This window comes from Chanodichthys erythropterus, chromosome 14, assembly GCF_024489055.1.
Source record: "Chanodichthys erythropterus isolate Z2021 chromosome 14, ASM2448905v1, whole genome shotgun sequence".
NCBI lineage: Eukaryota > Metazoa > Chordata > Actinopteri > Cypriniformes > Xenocyprididae > Chanodichthys > Chanodichthys erythropterus.
The window spans coordinates 25346210-25373699 of record NC_090234.1 but is presented as its reverse complement, the minus strand read 5'-3'; the positions used below and the strand labels follow the sequence as shown (position 1 = coordinate 25373699).

General features: G+C 39.9%; 1 protein-coding gene across 2 annotated transcripts; it reads left to right on the top strand.

Moving 5' to 3' along the window:
• sh3bp4 (SH3-domain binding protein 4) lies at nt 1-25503 on the top strand. 2 transcript variants are annotated; one of them, XM_067409039.1, is made up of 5 exons: nt 1-125; nt 2972-3147; nt 3231-5581; nt 14089-14277; nt 22338-25503. In XM_067409039.1, the coding sequence occupies exons 2-5, from the start codon at nt 3027-3029 to the stop codon at nt 22560-22562; spliced, it is 2886 nt and encodes a 961-aa protein (XP_067265140.1). In that variant the 5' UTR covers nt 1-125; nt 2972-3026; the 3' UTR covers nt 22563-25503. The 2 variants fall into 2 exon arrangements, with proteins under 2 accessions (XP_067265140.1, XP_067265141.1); XM_067409040.1 differs by having other exon boundaries at nt 15-125; nt 2935-3147.
• Nucleotides 25504-27490: the final 1987 nt, after the last annotated feature.

Sequence of the window (27490 nt, the reverse complement as noted above, 5' to 3'; positions counted from 1 at the left end):
CTCCTGGCTAATGACGTCACGCAGCTTCTCTTACTGTACAGCGAAGCGCTCGAGACTGATGAGGCGCGCGCTCACGGCAGCTGCACATAACGGTCCACAAGAGACTGCACTTCATCTACAATAAAGTAAGTATTATTTATACATTTATATAATACATTTGGCCTTTATTTCTTCATCGGAGTTTTCATCGATTAGTGTTTCATTGCCGTTTGCGTCTCTATCTACCACTGAGTTACAACTTTCCTTTCTGAACTTACAGCTGAACTCACAACTGCTGTTTCTGACACTTCATATATCGAGTTTATGATTTTTTCCCGTCGCGTTAGACACTGTGTGAATGTGTAGGTCTACTGAATGTCCTCATCCGTTTCTTAAGATTTCACAATACGTTTCAACTTGTCTGAGGTAACGTTACACCCATCAACCGTCTTTTATCTCACATAAAGAATCTGTACTCCCTGCTTGAGAGTTCATACTTGAACGTAGTCCTAAAAAACTGGGCAATAACGTAAGAAGTGTCAGAACATCTTCTTTTGCGAAATATCTTTCGAATGATCAGTGCAACTCTAACGGATGCAAATTTTATTAGGATCAGAACTCGAGTCAAACCTCCAGGAATCCACTCATGTCAAACTACTAAGGAGCTCCTCTTAAATAATATATACTCTGCAGCATTAATGTTTAATTTAACAGTCTGAACATTACTATTCCCCCCATTTCTCCTCAAAAGTCATCTAACTTACATATTTTGAGATATATGTTAACAATTAAACATACTGTTTTGAACTCTTTTTGAGCTCTGTCTGGAATGTACCAAATACTTGTAAAAACGATTCATTTGATTCATTTAATCTGCACTGGATAAAACATATAGTTTAAATATTGTAGGCTAAATTGCAATGTCACCAATAAAGAGCAGTCATGTCTCAAAAATCTGTAAATTCAGTTTTGAAAATAGCCAATGATATAAATGTCCATTACAGTAAAAATTAAAGGGTTCACCCTAAAATGAAAATTCTGTCATCAATTACTCAATTACAGTTGAGCTTCTGTTCATGTTCTCTGATTAGGCTTTTAATAACATATAATCCATATTATGGATTATATGTTATTAAAAGCCTAAATTAAATCTGTTCATCATAAAAAGTAATCAAGTCTCTTCAGACAATTTGGAATAAACCACTCGATTCATATGGATTAGTTTCCCGATCTCTTTATGAACTTTGAAGTGTCAGTTGCAAAGGCAGTCTATGAAGGAATAGAAAAAATCTAAGATTTCATCAAAAAGATCTTCATTTGTTTTCCAAAGATGAACGAATGTCTTACGGATTTGGAACCACATGAGACTGAGTAATTAATGACAGAATTTTTATTTTTGGGTGAACTATCCCTTTAATTGAACAAGCGCTGAGATTTTTTTTTGTTCATGTCCCAGACTGGTACGTCCTATACCCTGAAGGTGTTGCTTCACTAAAATGTGAAAGTTGTACCAAGTAAGTTTTGGGAAATGCAGCACGTCATTATTTCACAGGCATTTCCTCTGTTTTTCTGAAACGAGGTGGAACAACCAAACAGTGTTTCACAGAGCAGATCCTGCAGTGAAACACATACACAAATTAATCAAGACAAGTGAAGTCAATTTTAAGTCAGACAACAATGATTTAATAATGCCATTTTCAGGAATATTTGCCCAAATCAAAAAAAAAAAAAAAATTCTAAATGAGCATTTACCAGATAAATGTGTAGTAATATCTCATATAATATGCAACATAACACAACTGCTCTCCATTTGCTGATAATGTACTTAAGGCTATATTTGCTGCTTATATTATGTGTTGTCTTACTATATAACATTGCTGTTTTAGTGTATATAAAACTGTAACCCTCATTGAGTGAATTTGCTTTTACTAAAGGTGAGGCTTTGTGGAGAACTTCTAGTTTTAAACATATTGAAATATTGAGTCCAGACACATAGCGATCGCTTTGTTGGAGTGATAATCTGCTGGACTGCAATACAGTTAGTAGTTTCATAATATGTCAGACTGATGAATGTTAGACATTCCCAGTAGGCTACAGCTGGGCATTTTCTCTAAAGGCGCTTCACTGTGTGTGCTTTCTTCCCCAAGGTGGTAGCCATGGAAACCACTGATGTGTATTGCTGGAGAGCCTTTATAGTTCATGATCAGACTTAAGAGGATGCCGAGTTCCACTCAAACACTATGTTAGTTTTGATTACTAAAAGCAAGCGTTGTTTGATCCTTAAGCTTGCATACTGGGCACTTAAAGCAGCTCAGATGGAACTTCTATTTATTTATGAATAATTCAGTCACTTTGCGCAATATTTGAAGCAAACGTTGGACAACATAAGTCATTTCAAGTATAATAGTAAAAAAAAAAAAAAGGAAAGAAATGTAGTGCCTTTGATTTCAGGCTATAGAAGCAATTGACTGTGTGAACATTCATAGAGACCAGGGCCTTTTATTCTCTGTTTGTTTTCAAAAGGATGTCACGAAAAAGGTAGACATGTCTGGACAAGAAGAAATATTTCTGCTCTTATTAGCCTCACTTCAAGACATGTAGTGGCAAATGTGGGCTCTCTTAGGTTTAGGATAATAAATGGAACAAGGAAATGAAACTGAAATTTGCCTTATATACATGCCTGATAGACTAATAAGAAAATAATTGTAGGATTTGCTCTATAATGGCTAATCTTACTGTGATTATTAATACTGAGAAAAAAATGTGTTATCACAGTTAACTGTGTATTTATTTATTTATTTTTAAATTCTCCTTGTAGATCAATTGTTCTGATCTGTTCTGATTGCATTTCTTAATTAGAAAAGGACTGTCAAAAAAAATTATATTTCCTTAAAGAAAATATTCACGAGAAATAAAAAAGCAAATTCATAATGCCATTATATTGCTTTGATACAGATATTATGGAAGATTTTGATCTCTCAATGTGAAACAGAAACATGTGAAGGAAAACTTGAGACAAGAGTTGGAGTTCAGTAGCGATACTCACCATGGCTGCCCACCGCATTCGTTCAGCGAACAACAACACTGTGCTCCCTCGCTGTAGATCTGAGGGCGCACTTATCGATCTCAGTGAAGGAGTGTCAGAGGCAACCCTTACAGATGTTAAAGGTTTGTTTTCTTATTCTCACCTCACAATCAAAGTACTGTTAACTTTATTTTTAATTTCATTAATTTCATTTTTTTTTTTACAGCGCCTACCCCTAGTGCCTTACGACTGGATGTTACCTCATTTGGAGCAGTTAGGGAAGTGATTGCCATTAAGGATTACTGTCCGTCCAACTTTACCACTCTGAAGTTCTCAAAGGGAGACTGTCTTTATGTTATAGACACATCGGGTGGAGAGTGGTGGTATGCACACAACAGTAAAGAAATGGGATACATCCCAGCAGCCTATGTCCACCCAATCAATTATCGAGACTCCTCGTTCAGTGATAGCGGTATGATTGACAGCCTTGGTGACACTTCTGAGGGAGTGAAAGAAATGGACATCTCAGGGGAGTGGAAGGAGTCCTCCAAAAGCACAGAATCTAGAAATGAAAATCCTTTTGTTAATAAACGGATGTCAACTAACCCTTTCCTAAATGGCACGGTGCAAGACACCTCTGACCAAAACAACAAGCATAATTCAGCAAATGCTTTGTGTTTTGATAACCCCTCACTTCCCATCTCAACCACCAGCAGCACTGTTAATATTAATGGCTTTGAAAGTGGGCTATTTGACGCATACAATTTCAGTCCCGGCGCAGGAATGAGTCGAAATCTTCGCCGAGATGATCCGTTTTTTAGGAGCAAGCGCTGCTACAGCATGTCAGAACTGTCTGTCCTGCAGTCCTTGTCTGATGGGAATCAAGGCTCCTTGAGTTTTTTTGGTGGCATGAAGTCACCTAAACCTGAGCATTTTCAAAGTAGAGATGATTTCAAAACGGCATGGCTAAATCACCGCAAATTTACACGATCCTGCCACGACCTGGACTCCATTGGACAAAATCCAGGTTGGGGGCAAACCCAGCCAATAGAGACCAACATTGTGTGCAATCTGGACAGTTCTGGCGGAGCCGTGCAGCTACCAAATACCAGTATCAGCATACATATCCCTGAGGGCCATGTTGCACCAGGTGAGACTCAACAGATTTCACTGAAGGCCCTTCTGGATCCACCATTGGAGCTCAACAATGATAGATGTACTACTGTAAGTCCAGTGGTAGAAGTAAAACTCAGTAACATGGAAACCAAGACCCCAGTCACTTTAGAGATGAAGGTGTCCGTTGTAGTGAAGATAGAGAGCCGCAAAACTGCAGAGGTGGTGTGCGTAAGAAGCGATTGGAAAGAAGGACCATACGTCCCGATTCCACATGTATACATGTATGGAGACACAGTTCAAGTGACTCTGGACAATTTAGAACCTTGCATGTATGTCTCTGTGGTTGCCCAAGCACAAACTGTGGCCCCATACAACACGGTGTGGGAACATGTCGTAAAAAAGGTCACTCTTGGGGTATACGGGCCAAAACACATCCACCCATCCTTCAAGACAGTTGTGGCCATCTTTGGCCACGACTGCGCCCCGAAGACGTTGCTAGTGAGTGACGTAAAAAAGCACTCACAGTCTACTACACCTGTCGTCCTCCAGCTCTGGGGAAAGCATCAGTTTGTACTAACAAAACCTCAAGACCTTCAAGTTGGCGTGTATTCAAACATGTCCAATTTTGAAGTAAAAGCCAATGAACAGGCAAGAACCGTGAGGGGTTTTCAGATCAAACTCGGCAAAGTGGCCCGTCTCATCTACATGATTGCAGCACGGGATTCTACTGATATTTTAGATTTTACTTTGCGAATTCAAGTCAAGGATGATAAGGACTGTATCCTTGCCCAGTTTTGTGTTCAGACGCCAACCCCACTACCAAAAACAAGCACAAGAAGCTCAGTTCAAAGGCGCTTCCTAAAGAAAAAGGAAGTGAACAAAATTGTGCTGTCTCCTCTTGCTGCGACCACAAAGTACCCTGTGTTTCAAGACAGACTAGTCAAAAACCTGAAATTCGCTAAGTTGCTGAAAACTGTTATAAGACAGTCCAAAAGCCTGTATTTACTAGAGTATCTTAAAGGTGACGTAATGGCTCTTTTGAGTGAGGAAAAAATAAAATTTAAAGGACATCTATGGACTAAAGAGTGGTACATTGGATACTACCATGGAAGAATTGGCTTGGTGCATGCCAAAAACATTCTAATCATGGGAAAAGTGAAACCTGTTAATTTCAAAGGGCCCGATCTTATGACTACAGCCCTTTTAGAGCAGATCCTGAAGCCCTGCATGTGCCTGACGTACATCTACGCATCAGTGCGAACGACATTGATGGAGAACGTTGCGAGCTGGAGAGCGTTTGCTGATGCTTTGGGCTACGTCAATCTGCCTCTGGCGCATTTCTGTCGGACAGAGCCAGAGAGTGAGCCTGAAAAAGTGGCTTCTGTTCTTGAGAAGCTTAAGGAAGACTGCAACACAGCTGAAGGCAAAGAGAGGAAGTCTTTCCAGAAGGAACTCATGAAGGTAAGCGTTGACATGGACATAGATCTTTCAGCTAAACTTGAGTGTGTACTGAGAGTGCCTTCATAGAAACTAAACAAACTAATTGTATAAAACATTTTTTTTTTATTTACTTGAGGTCTTCTTGAAACTGACAAGCTGATAATTTCCCCCATATACTGGCCAATAACTGATAAATGGTGAATATTAAAATTTTATAATATTTTTTTCAAAATAAATAAAAAAATATAATTTTAATTTTACTTTACACTTTAATTCATTTATTATTTATAAGGTTAGCAATTGCAAAGAGAATCAAGAGAAGAGTAAGGTTTTTGAATGTTAAGTCGAAAGTCTGAAAGTCAACTATGAAACAACCTGAAATAGAATAATGCCATTACTGAAAATTATAAAAACTTGATGAAGCTGCATGCAATTGACCTTTATGGTGTGATTGAAGGATTTATTCTACACTTTTCAGTTTTGCAAATGAAGAGATTTGTATTAATTAAACTATGAATAATATATAATTTCTGTAGTTCTTACCAGAGCCAGTCAAATAAATATTTCATAATATTACTCACAGTTGTCACAAACACTTGAGAGTTTTTTGGGGTTCTGAAGCAGAGACCAAGTGCTGTTAAACATTTTAAAGCACCACCTTATTTGCAGAATACCACCAGTTACCCACCCAACAACATATGATCAATTTAGCAACCATTTCTAAATAAACTGAATGAAAAACCTTACATTATATATCTCATTTGTCTATATTACGATGATGGAGAATGTGCTAAGATGCAGGTTTCTCTGGTTATCACCTGTCCCAACCTCTTCGTGCCACTGTGTCAATATGTGTGAAACCATGTCTGATGTGAAAACGTGTGTCAACAGGAACATGAAGCAGGATGTTTCCTAAGGAAATATCAAGTTGCATTTTAGCTACTTTTAAATAAAAATCTGCTTTGTAAACTGTGTTCCAAATTGTTGTGCAAGTGACATATCAGCAGGATTTTAGTGCAACAAACATTCAGATTTTAGTTTTTCAAAGAAAGTGTTTGTTTTATTTCCAGTAGCTTTTTAGATAACTGGAATCAGTCTCAGACAGGTTTATGTAGTTTGCCAGGTCTTCTTGATGTTCTTCCACATCATTAAGCAAGGCACAGTTCTCATGCAATATGGGGAAGACCTGGCAAGCTACTTTATAAACCTGTCTGAGATTGATACCAATTATCTAAAAAGCTACACTGTAAAAAAAAAAAAACCGGATAATGTACTGGCAGAAAATTACCAGGACGATAATTTTACGGACATTTCCGTTAAACCTAAAACACAATGTTCAATGTTCAAAATTCAAAATACAGGTAAAATACCTGTAAAAAAAATAATAATAATAAGGAAAATTCCATCAAATACAGTACATTCTGCCCTATTTTGATGGAATTTTTTTTTAAAGTGTATGAGAAATAAAACAAACACCTTTTCTGTAAAACTTAAATCTAAATGTTTATTGTACTAAAATCCTACTGATATGTCACTTTTCACTGCATAATAATTTGGATCACAGACTATATTAATATAAAAAAAAACTGCATAAGAAGACATTTGCCTTGTCTACAACAGTCCACCAGTGGCCTTCTCATTAAAGGATTAGTTCACTTTCAAATTAAATTTACCCCAAGCTTTACTCACCCTCAAGCCATCATAGGTGTATGTGACTTTCTTTTACTGATGAACACAATCAGAGATATATTAAAGGTGCCCTTGAATGAAAAATTGAATTTATCTTGGCATAGTCAAATAACAAGAGTTCAGTACATGGAAATGACATACAGTGAGTCTCAAACTCCATTGTTTCCTCCTTCTTATATAAATATCATTTGTTTAAAAGACCTCCGAAGAACAGGCAAATCTCAACTGTAACAGTTTGGGTGTACGCCCCAATATTTGCATATGCCAGCCCATGTTCCCAACATTATGAAAGGCATTAGACAAGGGCAGCCAGTAACGTCTAGATGTGCACAGCTGAATCAACAGACTAGGTAAGCAAGCATGAACAATAGCGAAAAATGGCAGATGGAGCAATAATAACTGACATGATCCATGATATCATGATATTTTTAGTGATATTTGTAAATTGACTTTCTAAATGTTTAGTTAGCATGTTGCTAATGTACTGTTAAATGTGGTTAAAGTTACCATCGTTTCTTACTGTATTCAAGGAGACAAGAGCCGATCTTCATTCTTTATAAATCTCTCCAACAGTGTAGCATTAGCCGTTAGCCACAGAGCATAGCCTCAAACTCATACAGAATCAAACGTAAACATCAAAATAAATACTTTACTCACATAATTCGAAGCATGCATAAAGCATGCATGACAAACATCTTGTAAAGATCCATTTAAGGTTTATATTAGCTGTGTGAACTTTGTAAATGCACTGTAATATAGTCGAGAGCTTGTCTGGCAGGGAGCAGGCGAATTAAAGGGGCGGCGCGCTGCCAAAATCAGTGTATAGTTAATGATGCCCCAAAATAGGCAGTTAAAAAAATTAATAAAAAAAAATCTATGGGGTATTTTGAGCTGAAACTTCACAGACACATTCAGGGGACACCTTAGACTTATATTACATCTTGTGAAAAAGCATTCTTGGGCACCTTTAATAAATATCCTGACACATTCAAGCTTTATAATGGCAGTGAACAGGGGTCACGAGTATGAACTGAAGAAAGTGCCTCATTCCACATCCATCCATCATAAACGCACTCCACACGGTTACGGGGGGGTTAATAAAGGCCTTCTGAAGTGCAGTGATGCGTTTGTGTAAAAAAAATCCATGTTTAACCAGTTCTGAAGTAAAATATGTAGCTTCTGCCAGACCACCTTCAGTATTCAACATACGAAGAAAGTGTAAAACTCTTGCAGTTCAAAAAGTTTATTGGCTACGTCCTAAGCCTTCCCTATTCAACTTACGGAAAAAGTGCAACTGACGCAACGCTAGTTTACACTTACTCCGTAACTTGAATACGGAAGGTGGTCTGGCGGAAGCTAGATATTTTACTTCATAACTTGTTAAATATGGATATCTTTTTTACATAAATGCATCGCTTCGCTTCAGAAGGCCTTTATTAACCCCCCGGAGCCGTGTGGACTACATTTATGATGGATGGATGTGGATAGAAGTACTTTTTTCAGCTCATACTCATTGGTATTGCTCACTGCCATTATAATGCTCGCATACATCAGGATATTTATTAAAATATCTCAGATTGTGTTCATCAGAAAGAAGAAAGTCATATACCTAGGATGGCTTGAGGGTGAGTAAAGCTTGAGGTATTTTTCATTTGAAAGTGAACTAATCCTTTAATGCTGTGTTTCTCACATATGTGTCCTTGCCTCAACAATGATTACAATGCTTATTCTGACAAGTCTTTACTACTGTGTGTGTTAAATACAAAAGGTTGACTTCCTGAAGAGTGTAAACACTACCAGAAATTACACACTTTTTCCTTTAACATTCCATTTAACAATCACTCAATCCAATTTTGAAAGTAGAGTCAGAAACACACCAATTCGTCTAACAATAATTTTGCAAAACAGGAAAAAAAATAGTAAAGTTTAAATAGTTTTAAACTCTCAAATTATGAACAACTGTAAAAGAAAATGAAATGTGAAATGCACAAGACTTAAAAAGAATATCTTCAGTATCTGATATCAACAAATCATATAAAGTCTGCGCATGACATGCTTAAGTTATGCTCAACTGAAATAACAATGAGCTGAAACATCTGCTAAAAACATCACATTTGTAGTCAGATTAAAATTACAATATTGGCAACATACATTGTCATATAGCATGTCACTTTGACAAAATCAATTTGAGAGCTTCATATGAAGTGATGCTGCCTAAATGAATGTCAGACACATAGAAATGTTCTTCATAAACTACATTTTGGAAGGGTCATCTGTGACCATCTAAAACGTGACAACAGACCTGTGAGTGAAAATGCCGGAAGATGTGAACGTGTTGAAGAGTCTTAGTTGTGCAGATGTTTCCTTTCTTATTGTTCACATCTACACAGAAGCATCAAATATGGACTGAAAGGCGCCCTACACTACACAACCCCTCCACACCTACAAATCTATTGCCAGGAGATTGCTAACACACATGCAACTGTAATTCTCTGCACATTTTAATAAACTACTATTCTGCATAGAGAAGAATTTGCATTTTAGAGCAACGGATTTGCCTCTGGAATTTCTAGGGCTTTTTTATTTATAAATAAAATGAGGTCTGTGGTTAACATTTTATGAAGAGACTTTCCTGTTCTACAAAATAAATGACACAGTCAAATGTGAATTTTGAAACCCATTAAAAATTCCCAAGGGAAGCCGTGGTGAATTAGTCTTTCTGGTTGCCTATAAATTGACTGAACAGCTTTGCAACTCCAGAACTTTGCAATTCCATTTTAATCAGTAAAAGTTCTAGTTGTAATGCTATTTCCTTGCATGTTCTCCAGTCTGGGCTTTATTTGTGACCAGATGAATTTACAGACATGCTTCAGAAGAACATTTAAATGTCTCTGAACTTTTTTTAAGTCTTTGATTCCTCAGTGTCCACCCATTTCCTTTAGCCTATTGTTTGAGCAGAAGAGTGGTTCTGTATAAACAGTCTGAAATTTCTGACAATAGTTCATAAACAAGAAGACAGAATGGTCAGCTTATATAAAAATAAATCAAAAGAGACAGGCAAGAGGAAATATTTAGTAAGAATAGTGTCATAAAATCAGATTTTAAAGAAGAGGAAGTCAAAAGAGAAATTTTGTTCTCATCTGTCTTAATCTGCAGTGATGTCTAGTGTATGTGCAGTGTTAAATCAAAGCTAAGCAAACGTACGAGCATGCTAACTAATTCACATGTCATGTTTTATGAATTTAAAGAATTTATGCACTGATCAAATATCTTGATTTGCTCAGACACGCTTTGTGTGTAATATACAGTATAATTAAATTCCTGTAGTAGGTCAACTGGTATATCATGACGCTAACAATACCTGTTAATTGGAGTGAACGTATACAGATTCAAGTTTTTTGGCTTGAATTTACTGCAAGTGTAGCACTCCAATATGCTACGCAATTCTCAATGTGTGTATTTCCACAGACATTTTAGGTAAAATTAACAATACATCTTTATAACTGTTTAAATTTGCCAGAACATTAATATAAAAATAAACTTGTTCAGTGCCAAAATTAGCTAGGTTCACTGGGTTGTGGGTAGTTTGAATCAATGTATTATTAGTAACAAAGAATCTCCACAACAAAAATAAACAAATAAATCATGGAGACAAAAGGCTCAGAGTACTGAGGAAAGTCTGGAAACAGGAATGAAGCATTTTTTACTTTTCATTTTTGCACATTTGCTCTTGTTAATTTTGTCACAAACATGTTTAGTAATTAATGAACCTTAATTTATAAGCCTCCTGTCTGCCATTAATTGTTTTTTTTATTGTTTTATTATTATTATTTTATGTGTGAATTGACCCTTCGCCAGGAGTTTGATTGACAGGCGATCTAACCAATCATAACGCCGAATCCGCCATACTGTCCGACAAAGGAGTTAGCAGATTAATGTCGGAGGACTTTAACTTGAAAAATGGTGTACTGATGTCTTTCCGTGATTAAAACAACATTCCTTCTCATGTTCATTCATGTTTATTTGATGCTATAAATGAACTAGTAGGAAGAGATGATCGGTTCACGAGCCGCTTGAACTGAGGCGCTACAGCAATCTGTCACGACACATTAAAGAGCTACAAAACGGTATTTATTGTTTACATTTCTTTAAAAATGACAAATTTTGAAATTTGAGACTTTGTTTCATATCAAAAGTAACCTGCTCTGTTTTCGACGCGTTGTCAGTGACCTCTTTGCTCCGTGATGTATTTTTCACTGCGTGAGAACATGATGTGTGGCAAGAGATCAGCATGGCTTGTCGGACGTAGCAACAGTAACTAAAGGGGGCGGGTCTTTGTGAACTCTCCAGCACATTAAGAGAAATTTAGTGCGATGTCTAAAGGAAGAAATGAAGAGAGCAAAACAACAAAACAAAAAAACTTGCTTTGATATATATGTGTGCAACATAGTGAAATGATTAGGAATCATTATAATAATAATTTACCCTTGACCATTTTCTCAATAGATTTTAAAATGATTACAAATTTGGACATTCTTTTTTCTAGTTACGTTTTCCACACTTGACATTCTCTGACAGTCAAAATCCTGGGCAGCAGATTTTGTTTGGCTTTCTGTTAATACTGTGTCTCTGGAGGGTTTACTTTAATAAGTTTCTATCAGTGACAGGGGTCAGAGGTGAGACACCTCAGGAAACAGGTGCACATGAAAGGCCTTATCTTTCTTTGGCTAATGCACACAATCAGTGTGTACACAGTGTGATACATTCACACACAATACGCTTTCTATTTCACTTGCATTCAGGGAGTGGCAGTCACTGCTTGTTGTATACAGGAGAGGAGTGAAGACTGTACCGATCACATAAATGTATCTCCCTTTTAGCACTGACCGAAAGTCAAAAAAACATACCTTCCTGTCTGTTTGCAGAACTACCATCTTTGATAAGATGGAAACCATCCAAGACTCCTGCTATCTCATTGCTCTGTTTGGAGCCAAACATGTCTTCTGGGGCATCAGCTCCGTGTTCCTCCCCCTCTGAGCAGACTTCCTGTCATTCCAAACATTCCAAGCCATGGAACTGAAATCAGAGATTAGTGGGTTCAGGGCGTGTAACTTTAAAACACTTGCTGCTGTTTTGTGTGTGTCCATGAGAACATATTTGAATATACGAAGAACACCTGCACTTTTGACAAATTCATATTCGAATGCTGAATTGCATTCACTGATGACACTAGTAGAACGACTGATTCTTTTCTTTGTTGTATAAATAAAGCACTAACAAAGTATAGATGTCACATGTCATCATCATCATCAGATAACGGTTTCAGACATTTTGTAGATCAGTGAATGTCATATATTCACAAGGCAAGGTGAATGTAAGTCCTTATTCAGTTTTTTAAATGTCATGACAAACTCTCAGGGAGAAGAGAAGGTCACGTTAATAAGAAAGAATACTTTGCCAACAGAACGACCGGATATTCCTCCCTAACATTTCCCTTGTCCAAGGGGCCTGGAGTCACTCTCATTATATTGTGCTCACAGGAACATTGCACGTCGCTTCCTGCATATCGCTACATTTATCAAAGCACCCTGAATGATGACTTGAGCTCTTGATTGGCCAGATCTTCTGAGGCGGTGCTTAGAAAAACACTAACACTATCTCAGTTTTGTAGTTTGTGTTGCTGTGTACTCTTGGTGAAGGTCAATTATTTAGAACAGGCTTTACTTGGCAACAACATAGAGGGAAAAAACAATTTTTTAAAATAGCAGAAGACATGGTGTGAGATTATGAAAGCAGATAACAACAACACAATCTACAAAATTTAGTTTGATTCAAAAGCTTTTACTGTGTCAAATATTTGCATATAGATTTGCATATAGATTCAATGTCATCATTTTGGATTTTGGATTCTTCACACCTTATTTAAGCATGATATTTTGAGCATATGCGGTAAATGCATTGTAACTGGTATTAAAATTCAGTCCGATACTGATATATACCGATAATTATTTTTATGTTACAGCTAATAACCAATAAATGGTTAATGTTAAAATTCGTAATTAAAACTAAAATAAACCATTTTAAATGTTACAAGATAATTTACAATATTAAAATGTACAGTATGGATATTCCTTTTAAAATGTAAAAACCACATATGTTGTTCCAAACCAGTATGAAAAAAGGATATATTTTGTAGTTTGGGACCCCACTGACTTTAACTGTATAAATAAAAACAGTTCTTCAAAATAACTTATTTTGTTTTCTACATAATAAAGAAACCATACAGGTTTGAAACAACATGAGGGTGACAGAATATTCATTTTTGAGTGATCCCTATAACACCGTTATGAAATTATAACTTTAAGCAAGTGTTAGACAATTGCAAAAGTTACCTAAAGGGAAAAAAAATTAGAATGCACAATTAAATATCCATTGTAAGTAGAGATGCACCGATCAATCGGTATCAGCCAATAAAAGCTATTATTATCACTATTGACCATTGGCCGATTGTTTAAAAACTGCCGATGATCAGGGCCGAATATATCTTGTCAATCAAAAGGGTGCGGAAAAATGTGTTCAGACTGTAACTTATAGTGTGAAGGAAATCCCTCTTGTGTTGAATTTTAACGCATTAATCGTTTAGAAATAGTGATGTTAAAGCAGGCTCTTTATCAGCCGACATCATTCTGAATAACTGGCTATCGGTATTGGCAGAGAAATTTAGTATCGGTGCATCTTTTATTGTAAGACAATATATAGCCAGTATCTACCAATAGAGATATTAAAAAAAAAAAAAAATTTGGTATCAAATTTTATACATTTCTGTATCTGTCATTCAGGCTCTTCTGAAGATGGACTGTCAGGGCCTGGTGGCACGACTGGTCATGGACTTTGTTCTGTTGACCACAGCGGTGGAGGTGGCGGGACGCTGGAGGGAGCTTGCTGAGAGACTGGCTAAAGTGTCCCGGCAGCAGATGGAAGCATATGAATCTCCACACAGGGACAGCAGGGGACAACTGGACAGCGAGGTAAAACTCAAAAAGTTCAAACTCAGAAAGCTCAAAAACCTGGGGCCCGTTTCAATAAGGAGGTTCAACCAACTCTTAGTTAAAACTTGAACTCTGAGTTGACTTACACTGAAATGGGAAACTTGAGTTCAGCTGAATTGAGTTAGTTCAATCGACTCTGAGTAGGTTGACTCTGGGTGCTTTTCAATATCCCTCCTTGTTTCCTCGCTCCTCCATCCTATGACCTGGAAACCGATCAAGCTCAGCCATCTTGAAGGACATCTCAATTCTTTAACTGCACCGCGAGGAACGAGGAGTGAGGAGGCTTCCCGAGGAGTTATGAGCGAGGATACACAGGTGTATCCTTTGCACGCTTAAATTCTCCTCCCCCTTTATATCTGTCACAATAATTTAAATGTATGCTTTAATGTATGAAGTTTAAATAAATTTTACATCTCAAATATTTCAACGGGGCATCTTGCTTTATTAATATTTATAATATATTTTTTTAAATAACCAAACTTTAACAACATATGGGTAGATCCCTCAAGTGCAGCTGATGACGCTTTGAAGTGACGCTAAAGTGAGCGAAGATATATCATTTCACTTGATTCAATTCCTCCATCCTTACTTCTTTTCCTTGTTTCCCTTCTTCGCATCCTGAAGGGGTGGAGCTAAGACGCGAGGAAAGGAAACGAGGGTGCACAAATAAGAATTGAGAAGCACCCTCTGAGTTAAGCACGTGCACCATGACTATGAAAAGCCATGATCAGTGGAGCTCCGATATTACGATTCACCAAGGCAACAGAACGTGACAAAATGACATCCGCATTCTTCTGAGTCAATGCAAGTTTAATTCTTATCACTGTTATAATATTGTAACGAAGGTTCTTTGTGTAATGGGAAGGAAGAGGACAGGAATCGGCTTTAGGGCTGCTGACAGTCTTTATTCTCACCAGAGAAAAATATCCAACACATAAACAAAAAGACGGTGCAACGCACACTCAATAATTCCACATCCAAGGACGGGCTTCACTCCACGACACGAGCACAGCTCACTTAGTCCGACTGTCAGCAGTCCCTCTCTCTCTCCCACGCTCCTGCTTCTTGCTTTATCCTGTCTCCACGCCAGTTACTGGAACGAGAAACAGGTGTTCGTGATTTACATTCAACCCGTTCAATCACCGCACATCCCCAGACACTCCCTCCTGCCGCAGACCCCGCTAAACCACGCCCCCCTCGCCACCCCCCCCCCCCCATTTCTGGAGAGGAAGTCGGCCACAGCCATCTGAACACCCGGCCTGTGGATCACTTTGAATTTAAAAGGCTGTAAAGCAAGATACCAACGAGTGATCCGCGCGTTGGTGTCCTTCATGCGGTGGAGCCACTGCAGAGGGGCATGGTCCGAACAGAGGGTGAATTCCCGCCCCAGGAGATAATAGCGGAGGGTGAGGACGGCCCACCTGATGGCTAAACACTCTTTCTCCACGGTGCTGTACTTAGCCTCTCTCTTAGAGAGCTTGCGGCTAATGTACAGCACCGGCCGCTCCTCACCCTCTATCTCCTGGGACAGGACCACACCCAGCCCTCTGTCCGACGCGTCTGTCTGCAACAAAAAGGGGAGAGAGAAATCAGGGGAATGAAGTAACGGCCCGCCACATAAAGCAGCCTTCACCTGGGTGAAGGCCTGCTGGCACAGCTCCGTCCACTGGACCGTATCTGGTGCATCCTTTTTAGTCAGATCAGTCAACGGGCTGGTGAGGTCCGAATAATTAGGAACAAACCTTCTGTAATATCCCGCCAGCCCGAGGAACTGTCTTACCTCCTTTTTGGTCTTGGGACGCGGACAGGTTGCAACCGCTGCTGTCTTATCAATTTGGGGACGCACCTGTCCATATCCCAAGTGGAAGCCCAGATACCTTACTTCCACGCGCCCAATTGCGCACTTCTTCGGGTTGGCCGTGAGCCCAGCCCCTCTCAGCGATCTCAGGACAGCCCTCAAATGCTGCATATGCCGCTGCCAATCATTACTAAAAATAATAATGTCATCCAGATAGGCAGCCGCATACGCAGCATGGGGCCGTAAGATCTTGTCCATGAGTCGCTGAAAGGTAGCCGGTGCCCCGAACAGCCCGAACGGAAGGGTCACGAATTGGTGTAATCCAAACGGCGTCGTGAAAGCGGTCTTTTCTTTGGATAATGGAGACAAGGGGATCTGCCAATACCCTTTTGTTAAGTCCAGTGTCGAATAAAAGCGAGCTGTACCGAGCCGGTCAAGCAATTCGTCCACACGCGGCATTGGATACACGTCGAATTTCGACACTGCATTCACCTTGCGATAATCCACACAGAACCGTACTGAGCCGTCTGTTTTGGGGACCAAAACTATCGGGCTCGCCCAGTTACTGCTGGATTCCTCTATTACCCCCATTTCAAGCATTGCCTCTAATTCTGCCTGAACCACTTTTTTTTTGTGTTCAGGTAACCTATACGGCCGGCTGCGAATCACCACGCCCGGCTCTGTCTCGATGTGGTGCTGAATGAGGTCAGTACGGCCCGGTAGGGGAGAGAACACGTCGGCAAATTCAGCCTGTAATTTGGAAACATCAGTGAGCTGTGAGGGCGAAAGGTGATCTCCCCCTGGGGCCAGAGCGAAGGATTGTTTTTTTACATTCGCCTCTGGCCCGAGATCATCCTCCCCGCTAATCACCGTCGCCAGCATCACTGATTCCGCCTCACTCCACTTTTTCAGGAGGTTGAGGTGATAAATTTGACGTGCCCCTCTCCTATCGGACCGTATTACTTCATAATCGAGATCACCAACTCGCCGTGTGACCTCAAATGGTCCTTGCCACTTCGCCAGTAATTTTGAGCTTGATGTGGGGAGTAATACGAGCACTTTCTCTCCCGGTGCAAATTTACGCAGATTAGTTCCCCTGTTATACAACCGGCACTGTCTGTCCTGGGCTTGTAACAAATTCTCCATAGATAGCCGCCCCAAAGTGTGGAGTTTTGTTCTCAAGTCCAGCACATACTGAATTTCATTTTTTGATTGAGACGGTCCGTCCTCCCAAGATTCTCTTAGGACATCCAACAACCCGCGGGGGTGGCGCCCAAAGAGAAGCTCGAAGGGGGAAAACCCCGTGGAGGCTTGCGGGACCTCTCGCACAGCGAACAACAGGGGTTCCAACCATTTATCCCAATTTTTGGCGTCTTCTTGAACGAACTTACGAATCATGGATTTAAGCGTGCGATTAAAACGTTCGACCAGCCCGTCCGTTTGTGGGTGAAAGACGCTGGTTCGAATCGATTTAATGCCCAACAATTCGTACAGTTCGCGTAGCGTACGTGACATAAACGCCGTGCCTTGATCAGTGAGGATTTCTTTCGGAATCCCCACTCGGGAGATTAAACTGAAGAGGGCGTCCGCAACACTCTTAGCGGAAATGTTGCGGAGAGCCACTGCTTCTGGATATCGTGTTGCATAATCCACAATGACCAATGCAAAACGATGCCCTCTCGCTGATCGCTCTAATGGCCCGATGAGGTCCATGCCAATTCGTTCGAAGGGGACCTGCATTAATGGAAGGGGGCGCAAAGGCGCTTTTGGAGTGGCCGGAGGATTTACCAGCTGACATTCACGACAAGACGCGCACCACCTGCGCACGTTCTCGTGAATGCCCGGCCAAAAGAATCGGGTCATGAGGCGATTTAGTGTCGCTGTTTGTCCTAAGTGTCCAGCCATTGGGTTGGAGTGAGCCGCATGGAAAAGCATTTCCCTGCGGCTCTTTGGTACTAACAACTGGGTTGTATCTTCCTTTGATTGAGTGTCTTGGGTCACTCGATACAACCTATCTTTAATAATCGCAAAATAGGGATAAGTTAGTGGTCGTCCAGGCTGGAGAGGCTGACCGTCAATCGTACTGACCCTCTCAAACGCATTTTTCAGCGTGTCATCGTGAGACTGCTCCAGGGGAAAATCATCACGGTCCGAGAGAATCAGTCTCCCGATCCCGCTCGGTTCCCCTGAGGCAGTCACCACTGGTCCCCGGTCAGTCTCCCCCGCCTGCACTCACACTTCCCTTCCCCGCGTACACTTACTCCAAGAGGCACCCGAGCATAAATGCCCCAATAATTTATTAAAAGCGGGCCAATTCGTCCCCAAAATTAACGGGTGCCGGAGGTGCGGATTAACTGCCACCTCCACACTATGCTTTTGACCCCTAAATAGAATCCCGACTGACACCAACGGATAACTCGCGATATCCCCGTGCACACACCGTACCTTAACCACGCGGCCTGTATCCAATGCCCCGGATGAAATCAGGCTTTGATGCACGGAGGTTTGGTTACAACCCGAGTCCACCAAAGCCTGATATGTACCCCCCTTGATACTCACTGGTATCTGGTACTGACCAGCCTGACCGGGGGCGACCTGCAGGTCGTCCGGGACCCGGATCAATGTCCCCACCTCCATCACTGGACACCGGTCTATGAAGTGATCCGGGTCCCCGCAACGCCAACAGGCCGGCCCAGACCTGCCCGCCGCTCCAGTGGCGGAGAACGGGCCGAATGATGGGCGTGGAGAGAGGGGAGAAGCAGGTGCGGGGTCCAGCCCGGCGGTGGCCAGTCCCGCCCCCCTGGGCGGGGCTCTTGGCGCCACGAACTGCCGAGAATCCGTTCCACCCCGCCCTCGAGGCGGAACACGAGGCGGGCCGGGCGGACGGGACCTAGGTAGAGGGACAGGTTTAGAGAGAGAGAGGGGAAGAAGAGAGGGAGAGAGAGAGACAGATGGCAGGGATTCGCCGACCCCTGGGCACGCCACCAAGTGGTCCTCCGCCAATTGGATGGCCGAATCCAGCGACGTGGGCCGGTGGCACTGGACCCACTCGGCGGTCTTCTTTGGGAGCCGAGTGGTGAACTGTTCCAGCACCACGCGATCGATCATTTGCTCCGCGTCGCCTCCGTCGGCCATCAGCCATTTGCGGCACGAGTCCCGGAGCTGTTGGGCCAACACGAAGGGTCGGCCCGCCTCCCCCAGCTCCAGAGACCGGAAGCGCTGACGGTGCTGCTCGGGGAGCGGCCGCCCCGCTGCAGGATGGCCCTCTTGAGGTCGTTGAAGACCAGGAGGTTCTGGACGGGCAGCTGCTGTGCTGCCACCTGCGACTCGCCCGAGAGCAGCGGGACGAGCCGCATGGGCCACTGGTCCCGGGGCCAACCTGAGACCTCAGCAGCCTTTTCGAACAGGTCCAGGAAGGCCTCCGGGTCATCTTGCGGGCCCATCTTCTGCAGTGGCAGCTGGAAGGGGCCAGCAGCTGCCGCGCTGGTCGCCGTGGGAACCTCCCGGTCTATCCAGCTCCGGAACCTCTCGCGGTCCTCGTGCTGGCCCTGGATGATCGCCTCGAAGCGGCGTTCCTGGTCACTCCGAAGATCCATCAGGGCCCGATGTTGTTCTTGATGCAGGACCGCGAGGGATGCAATGATGTCCGCAAACGGCTTTCCAGCGGCAGGGGATGCCTGCATGGCGGCGGCTTCCGTCTTCCTTCCCGGGTTTCGGCACCAGTGTAACGAAGGTTCTTTGTGTAATGGGAAGGAAGAGGACAGGAATCGGCTTTAGGGCTGCTGACAGTCTTTATTCTCACCAGAGAAAAATATCCAACACATAAACAAAAAGACGGTGCAACGCACACTCAATAATTCCACATCCAAGGATGGGCTTCACTCCACGACACGAGCTCAGCTCACTTAGTCCGACTGTCAGCAGTCCCTCTCTCTCTCCCACGCTCCTGCTTCTCCTGGCGTTTTATCCTGTCTCCACGCCAGTTACTGGAACGAGAAACAGGTGTTCGTGATTTACATTCAACCCGTTCAATCACCGCACATCCCCAGACACTCCCTCCTGCCGCAGACCCCGCTAAACCACGCCCCCCTCGCCACAAATATCAAAGGTGAAAAGTGGCAGAACGGTAAGTTATTCAACTAATATTCATTTTCATGGTATCCTACATGCAAAAAAAGAAAATAATAATAATTAAGTTTATTTTTTTTTATTTTACAAATTATTTTCTATTTATAAAGACTAAAAGTAGCAGTTCTTTGCAATAAGTGTAAATAGTAATTAAATGCTATTTATATTTTATACTGGCAGATACATTATATTTGCACCTCATGTTTATTGTACTTTAACAGAATGCAATAATAACAGAGTGTAGATGATTTTATTATTTATTATTTTATTATTTATTCATTATTAAACACTCGTTAGGCAATTTACTTCCACTTTTAGAACATTTTTTTCATTTTTATTAAAAATAAATGCCTTTCTGATTTGATAAGTGATGAGAAAAGGGAGAAGAGCGAGTTCGGCAGAAGTCAGATTCAAACCCAGTCAATCGCATCACAAGTTAGCTCTCCAAGCCCAACACGCTACTGCCTACACCACTGAAGCCATTAATCATTTCTATTGTTTTGTGTGACAGTGGTGGGCGGGGCTACTGTAAATTTGCACTTAGTAATAGACACTCCGAATAATCTTGTTTTCCGTTTGCATTAAGATTATTTTTATTACCACACTGGCAGATATTGATCATTTTACTTAAGTAAAATGCACTTAATTTAGATCCCCCCAGGAAACAAGACTAAATATCATATCATTTTCTTATATAGAAAACCCATCTTGATTTAAGAATTTTTAGATATTTATCCTTGAAATAGGAAAAAAAATACTGCGTGAATGAATGAACTAATAAACTATTTAAACATCACTTGGACTTTAAAAAAGGGGGAGGAGACCGCAGGAAACGCTGTGTTTACCGAAGAAAACCTGCTCCCGACCAGGTTAGGTTCACAGAGTAAGTTACCATGGTAACTGACTCTAAGTATAAGTTACCTCTCTTTTAGAAACGGGCTTGACCCTGCTTTCTCGGGTTTGACATACCTCCCATTCTGAAACGGAAAACCCAGTTTCCCTCATTTCAGGGTTAACATTCTCAGAGTTTTCACTTAAACTCCTTTCTGAAACGGACCCCTGAGCATTCTGTCATTATTTACTCACTATCATTGTTCCAAACCTGTATGAATTTATTTTTTCAGTGGTACCCAACAAGATGTTTTGGGGATTTTTTTCTTGCATTGAAAGTGTATGATGACTGAGACTACACAGAAGAAAGAAAGTAATTTAACCCACTAACAATATGGAGTCATTTTTTGAGTGAAATATTCTTTTAAAACTGGCTGACTATCAACTAAAAGACAAAGCTATACCCCTCATTCAGCTAAAGAGCATTTGATTAATGACAAGTCATTAATGATGATTTTGGAATGGGGAAGCTCTGTTATTCTGTGCTGGTGCTGATAGACTCTCGTACAGAGAGTACATATTTCCCACAAAACAACACAATCTAATGGCAGTTCATGACTGTTTTACATTTTGCAGAATTAATAGCTAATTCCTATGATCTTATTCATATGTTTTTTTATACAGTCTGTGTTTACACCCCACTGACGGGGTGTGCTTAGGGCCTTCATGCTTGCTGTGTTTTTTTCCTAAAAATCTTATGTTTTCATACAAATCAAACTAAATTCATACCAAATCACCACCTTGTAATTTTCTCATGAGATCAGGTTTGAAAAAAGTTGACAACTGTGCAAACAAAACAAAGACATAGATTATGAAACACAAAGTTATGTAAAAAAAAAAAAAAAAAAAGTATATCTGAAGTATAGAATGTTGAATCCTCTAAATTATATCAAATGGATAAATAATTAAAATTTGTGTGACGGAGTAGTTGACATATGTAAAGTTTAAAACTGGGTTTTAAGCACTGATTACAGGAAACATACAGGTCATGATTACAGTGTTTGCATCCAGCTCAGAAGAGGAACCTAAATGTTCTACCAACAATTAATGAGATTATGAGCTTCCTCTTGCTCTTTGTTTTACTGGCTCAGAATATTTGCACACATTCACTCTAATGGAGACAGATCGGGTAGACAGCCTTTTCTGGGAACTAAATTTAGGGCACTTGAATGTCATGTGCATGCAGGTTTATATGACAAATAATTTTTCTCCTCTCACTAAGGCCATGTGGAAACCTGCCTATGACTTCCTGGTCACATGGGCAGCCCAGATTGGGGACAGTTACAGGGATGTGATTCAGGAACTTCACACTGGATTGGACAAAATGAAGAACCCCATCACCAAGCGCTGGAGACACATCACTGGCTCCCTCATCCTTGTAAACTGTCTGGATCTCCTTCGGAGCTCCGCCTTCAGCACCTCCCCTCAAGATGACTGTGCCATATAAGGACTGCCTACACCAGCTAACTTTTACAAGACCCAGATACAACTGATTTCAATTTATATTCCTAAAGTGCCCCTATTATGCTTATTTACAGGTTTATCATTTTGTTTAGGGGGTCTAATAGAATAAATTTACAAGATTAAGGCCCCGTTTACACTAAAAACTATCCTCATCTACACTGGCGTTTCCAAAGGGTTTCAGAAACGATCTCCGTCTACACTACATGACCAAAAACGAATGTCACATGACGGTTCATACACACTGGGTATGTGCATACAAGTGTAAACAGTTGTCTCTTGCACATGTAGGTAGCAGCAGTATTAAAAAAAAATTTAAATTAAAAAAGTTAAATTGCACAATGGCTGCTAAAAATGACAACAATGCCTGGAAAGATTGCAATTCTGTCTCCATGTTATAGTTTACACAGTCGTCAAAGGATATGCAGAGCGATCGGGGGCAGCCATGCCATCGTCTCCGTTTTGGTCTGTTTACACTGAAACGCAACCCTGGCGTTTTCAAACTAAAACGGGCTCTGCGGCGTTTTCGAAAGTCTCCGTTTTTCGAGGGTCTAAAACGTTGGGGTAACCATATCAATATTTGTGTGATTTAAAATGAAAACACCCTAGTGTAAACGGGGCCTAAATGTTCAAAAAAAAATTCAGTTATGGTTTTCACACTCTGTCTGAATGCTTTGTTTTAGTTTTAGTTTTAGTTTCTTTAAAATCTGCCTAGTCTGCTCTGATTGTTCAACCGGCCCCAATCTGCTGTATTGGTCTACCGCTTGGAGCATGTGTGACAAATGTAACGTTAAAAATTCATTATAAACACTGTAAGCTGTAAGTCCATGTAATGATGTTTTCCCCTCTCACGCAGTGAAAAGAAGTGATAAACTCCTCCTGGCCTTATAAAAGGGCGAGTCAAATTAGCCAGCAGCTAGGCATTACGCAAACCTGTTACATGGTGATGTAGTTACAGCACGGAAATAATAGCAGGACTACAAATGAGGCATTCCAGGTAGGTTTTTTCTGTGGGAGCAATTAATTCCCTTTGGCATGGACTTTGTAACTTTGCACATTGTTTACATGCACAAACATTTATATTGCACACTAAAGATAAAATGAAAAAAAGCATAATAGGTCCCCTTTAAAGACCCTTTTGTTTGTACAATAGTTTTGTTAGCCTTGGTTTTGCACAGTAAATTGTACAAAGGACCAAATGTGTATTTCTGATGTTTTAATACAAATTCAAGGCCTCATCTCATGGATATGTAAAACTCCAAATGTAAAATAAGATATGATTGTTCAGATTTGTTTCTATTACATATTGCAGATCATCGTGATTTTATACTTTTATCATGACGCATTATCATGATGTAAATTTTGTACAAAAGATACACGTTTACATACTTGTACATTTTTTCACTGATACTGCAATATAGGGCTGTGCGATTTTTCATAATTGATTTTTTTTTATTTTTGGATTCCAATGATTATGAAAACAAGATAATTAAGGTAAAATGATTATTGCCACATTGCAGCCAGCGCACCATTCTTTCCTTCACACAAAAGAAACACTGTTCCCCCTGGTGGCTTTCTGTGTGAATGCGCTCCGAGTCAAAGCCGAACGCGGATAAGCAAATGACTTCGGATACGCACCTAAATGCGTACACACAAAAATGTCAAAATGCCTATTTAGAGTATTTAGGTAAACACAGTGGGTTATGTCTTAAGTAAATGTGCACAGTTAAGAAAGAAAACGCGTGTGTAACAGTATATTGGATCCGTGCATTAGCTCTTAAAGTGACAGTTACCTGCTGCAGTCATTTATGATAATCAAACAACAAATGATAAAGGCAAATCACTCACTGATCTTGACTGAATAACTTAAGTAGCTTTAATAAGGATTAATCTATTTTTAATGTGTAAAGTAAGCCTTTGCAGTGTTAAATGCAGTGTTATTTTACATGTGACTATTCAATTTTTTGTTGTAGGATATCAGGCCTACTTATCTGAATACCACTGTTGGTAGACTATATCTTCCTGAAAAATGTAAAACACTGTTTATTTAAGTTGTATTTTCATTCTGTTGTATTTCCATTTCGTTTGTGATTAGGTTCTTTGTTCTTATAATATGCTGACTGTTTGTCTCGTGTAATTGTATTGATGACCTTTTTCTTACATTCGTTAAGAATCGAAATTTGTGAAACTTCACTGATATTTAAAATGACTCATATTGTGAAATAAGATTTTGATCATATCACCCACCAATAATCATGTTAAATAATCATGATTTCGATATTGTCCAAAAAAATGATGATTATGATTTTCGCCATAATCGAGCAGCCCTAACAATTATTCTGTTTTGTTTTTATGTGTTGTTGTGTTATGTCAGCTACATTGTATTGCTAAACTGCCTATTTCTAAGTGTCTAATGTTCATGAAGACCTACTTTAATTTTAAGTAGGCCAATGTTTTAAGGGAAAGTATATATAATATAAACTCAAATACTCACATCAGCACATATATAAAAAAGCTTTTGATCATCAACTGACAAATAAAAAGGCCTGCTCGCCATTGGTGCGCTGGAGGTGAGAACGATACCTTTGACCATTTTATTGTTGTTAGCCTACTTTACTTCAGCGTGTTTTCCTTTTGTTAATTAACTGATCAACGAAATTAATCTTAAAGGTTTCTTTCTGGAGACTGTCCGTTGTATTCCAATTGTAATGTAATTTCATTTATTCCGCTCAAGCTTAAATTCACAGCTCACAGAGTTTAAACTTTGGTGTGCAGCGGAAGTCGAAACTTTTTTGCCTGTGCTTGCGTTACAGTATCCCGCGTAAAGGTGCGTACGAATTAAAGGGGTTCACCCAAAAATGAAAATTCTGTCATCATTTTTCCCCCTTAAGTAGTTTCAAACATGTATAAATTTCTTTGTTCTGCTGTACACAAAGAAAGATATTTGGAAGAATGTTTGTAGCCAAGAAGATCTCGCCTCCCCTTGACTACCATAGTAGGGAAAAAATACTATGGTAGTCAATTGGAGGCGAGATCTTCTTGGTTAAAAACATTCTTCCAAATATCTTCCTTCAGCAGAACAAAGAAATGTATACAAGTAAATTGTCCCGCATTGTTTGTGGTGTCTCTAATGAGAATGCACTACAAAAGTTCTCTGACAAAATGATCAGTGATTTTTGTTTGATATTGATGTCAATGTATAGGCTAGTTACTGCCAAATATACAAAGTAGCAGATTATTAATTATTCATGCAGCCTCTGTATAAACCAATGTTTGGTTTGTGCTGTCATACCAAACAGCACATGGTTTTATTAATTATTTTATCAATGTAAAAAAAGGGGGGGGGGGGCACTTTGTTCATTTAACCCCTTCAGACCTGAATTATGTCCCACTGAGCAAAAAAATTGTATCCACTTGATATTTGCTCATCTTTAATGCATAAATGAGTCTAAAAAAAAGTATTTGTGCAAACTCATTTTTTTATTAGATTTTTTTCATGTCCACTACAATGGACATCAGGGCTCAAGCAACAAAAAAATTGTCATATTTTAACCATTCAGTTCTTATGAGCTAGAGTTCAAACACAATATGTGAACCATAGCATTGAATATTTTGAAAATAACACATACTGTAACAAAGAGCAATGCAATACGAATGTAGAGAAAATGTAAGATGATAAGATGAATTCTCAAAAAACTTGTTTTATTATTTTTGTTGTTTGCAATGGGTGAATTGGAATATGTGTGTATAATGTTTGTGTGTGTTTGTTGGTGTGTTGTGTGTACTTGCTGTTTTTGACACATGATTGTGTGCATATAGCATCAGCGCATCAGTGTGTGTGTGTGTGTGTGTGTGTGTGCGCGCATGTGTGCACGTGTGTGTGTGATTTTGTGTGTGTTTGTGTGATTTTTGTGTGTGTGTGTTGCAGTGTGTGCACACATTTCACATTTGCTATGCTGTTTTTCACTAAAACTAATAAAAAAAAAACTGAATGACAGCTTATGATCACAACATAGAAGACAAAGGTTTTGCAAAATCAGAAAAAAAAAGAAAACAATTTTTTTGATTAAGACCCAATGTCCATTGTGATGGACATCAAACTTCAAAAAAATCCTGTGTTCTTCAGCTCTGAAAGATTTTCAGATTAACTGAATATTATCACTTGATAGTATAAAGATTATAATAGGTGCAAGTTGATGATGCCATGAACATAGATCTTCATGTAAAAGATAAAAAAGGAGTTGCTCCTCCTCCTGTCTAGTTGGTTAGTAATGCCTGTCTTTGGTGATACCTGAAGCCCAATCAGATTAAGTTCTGGGTCATTCTTTAATTGTGATTGGTGGATCAGGGACTAATCAGTGACCAGGCAGTACTTATATTATAAAAACATAAAATCTTATTGGTCTAAACCAAAATCCATGTGATGTCCATTCCAATGGACGCCAGGTCTGAAGGGGTTAAAGTCTAAATGCATAAAATTAAATTGTAATAAATTATATATTTCTTTATATGTGGAAACTATGTTAGCATCCACGCATTTGACTAGGATTGTTGTCATAGCAAGCTGTTGCGTCTCTGTATCCAGTTTGCATATTTTGGTTATGCCTTGTACTAGATCACAACATGTCACAGTAGATTTGGTTACACATTTACTGTGCACATTCTGAGTGGATACTGATATAAATTATAGCCTATTATACATTAACCTCTCTGACATGCTGAAAATAATGTTTTTCATTTCTGTCCTCCAAAGAGAATCTGTTTGTGGCTTGAATAGGCACATTTGTAAAGGTTAATGGTTTAATGTTAAACTGTTCTGTATTTGTCAAGTCCTATGATGGCTTTGTGTGACAAAAGTTGTTGCAGTCGGAGTGTAACATCATTCTAAGTTCATTTTCTCACTGTGCCCACTGA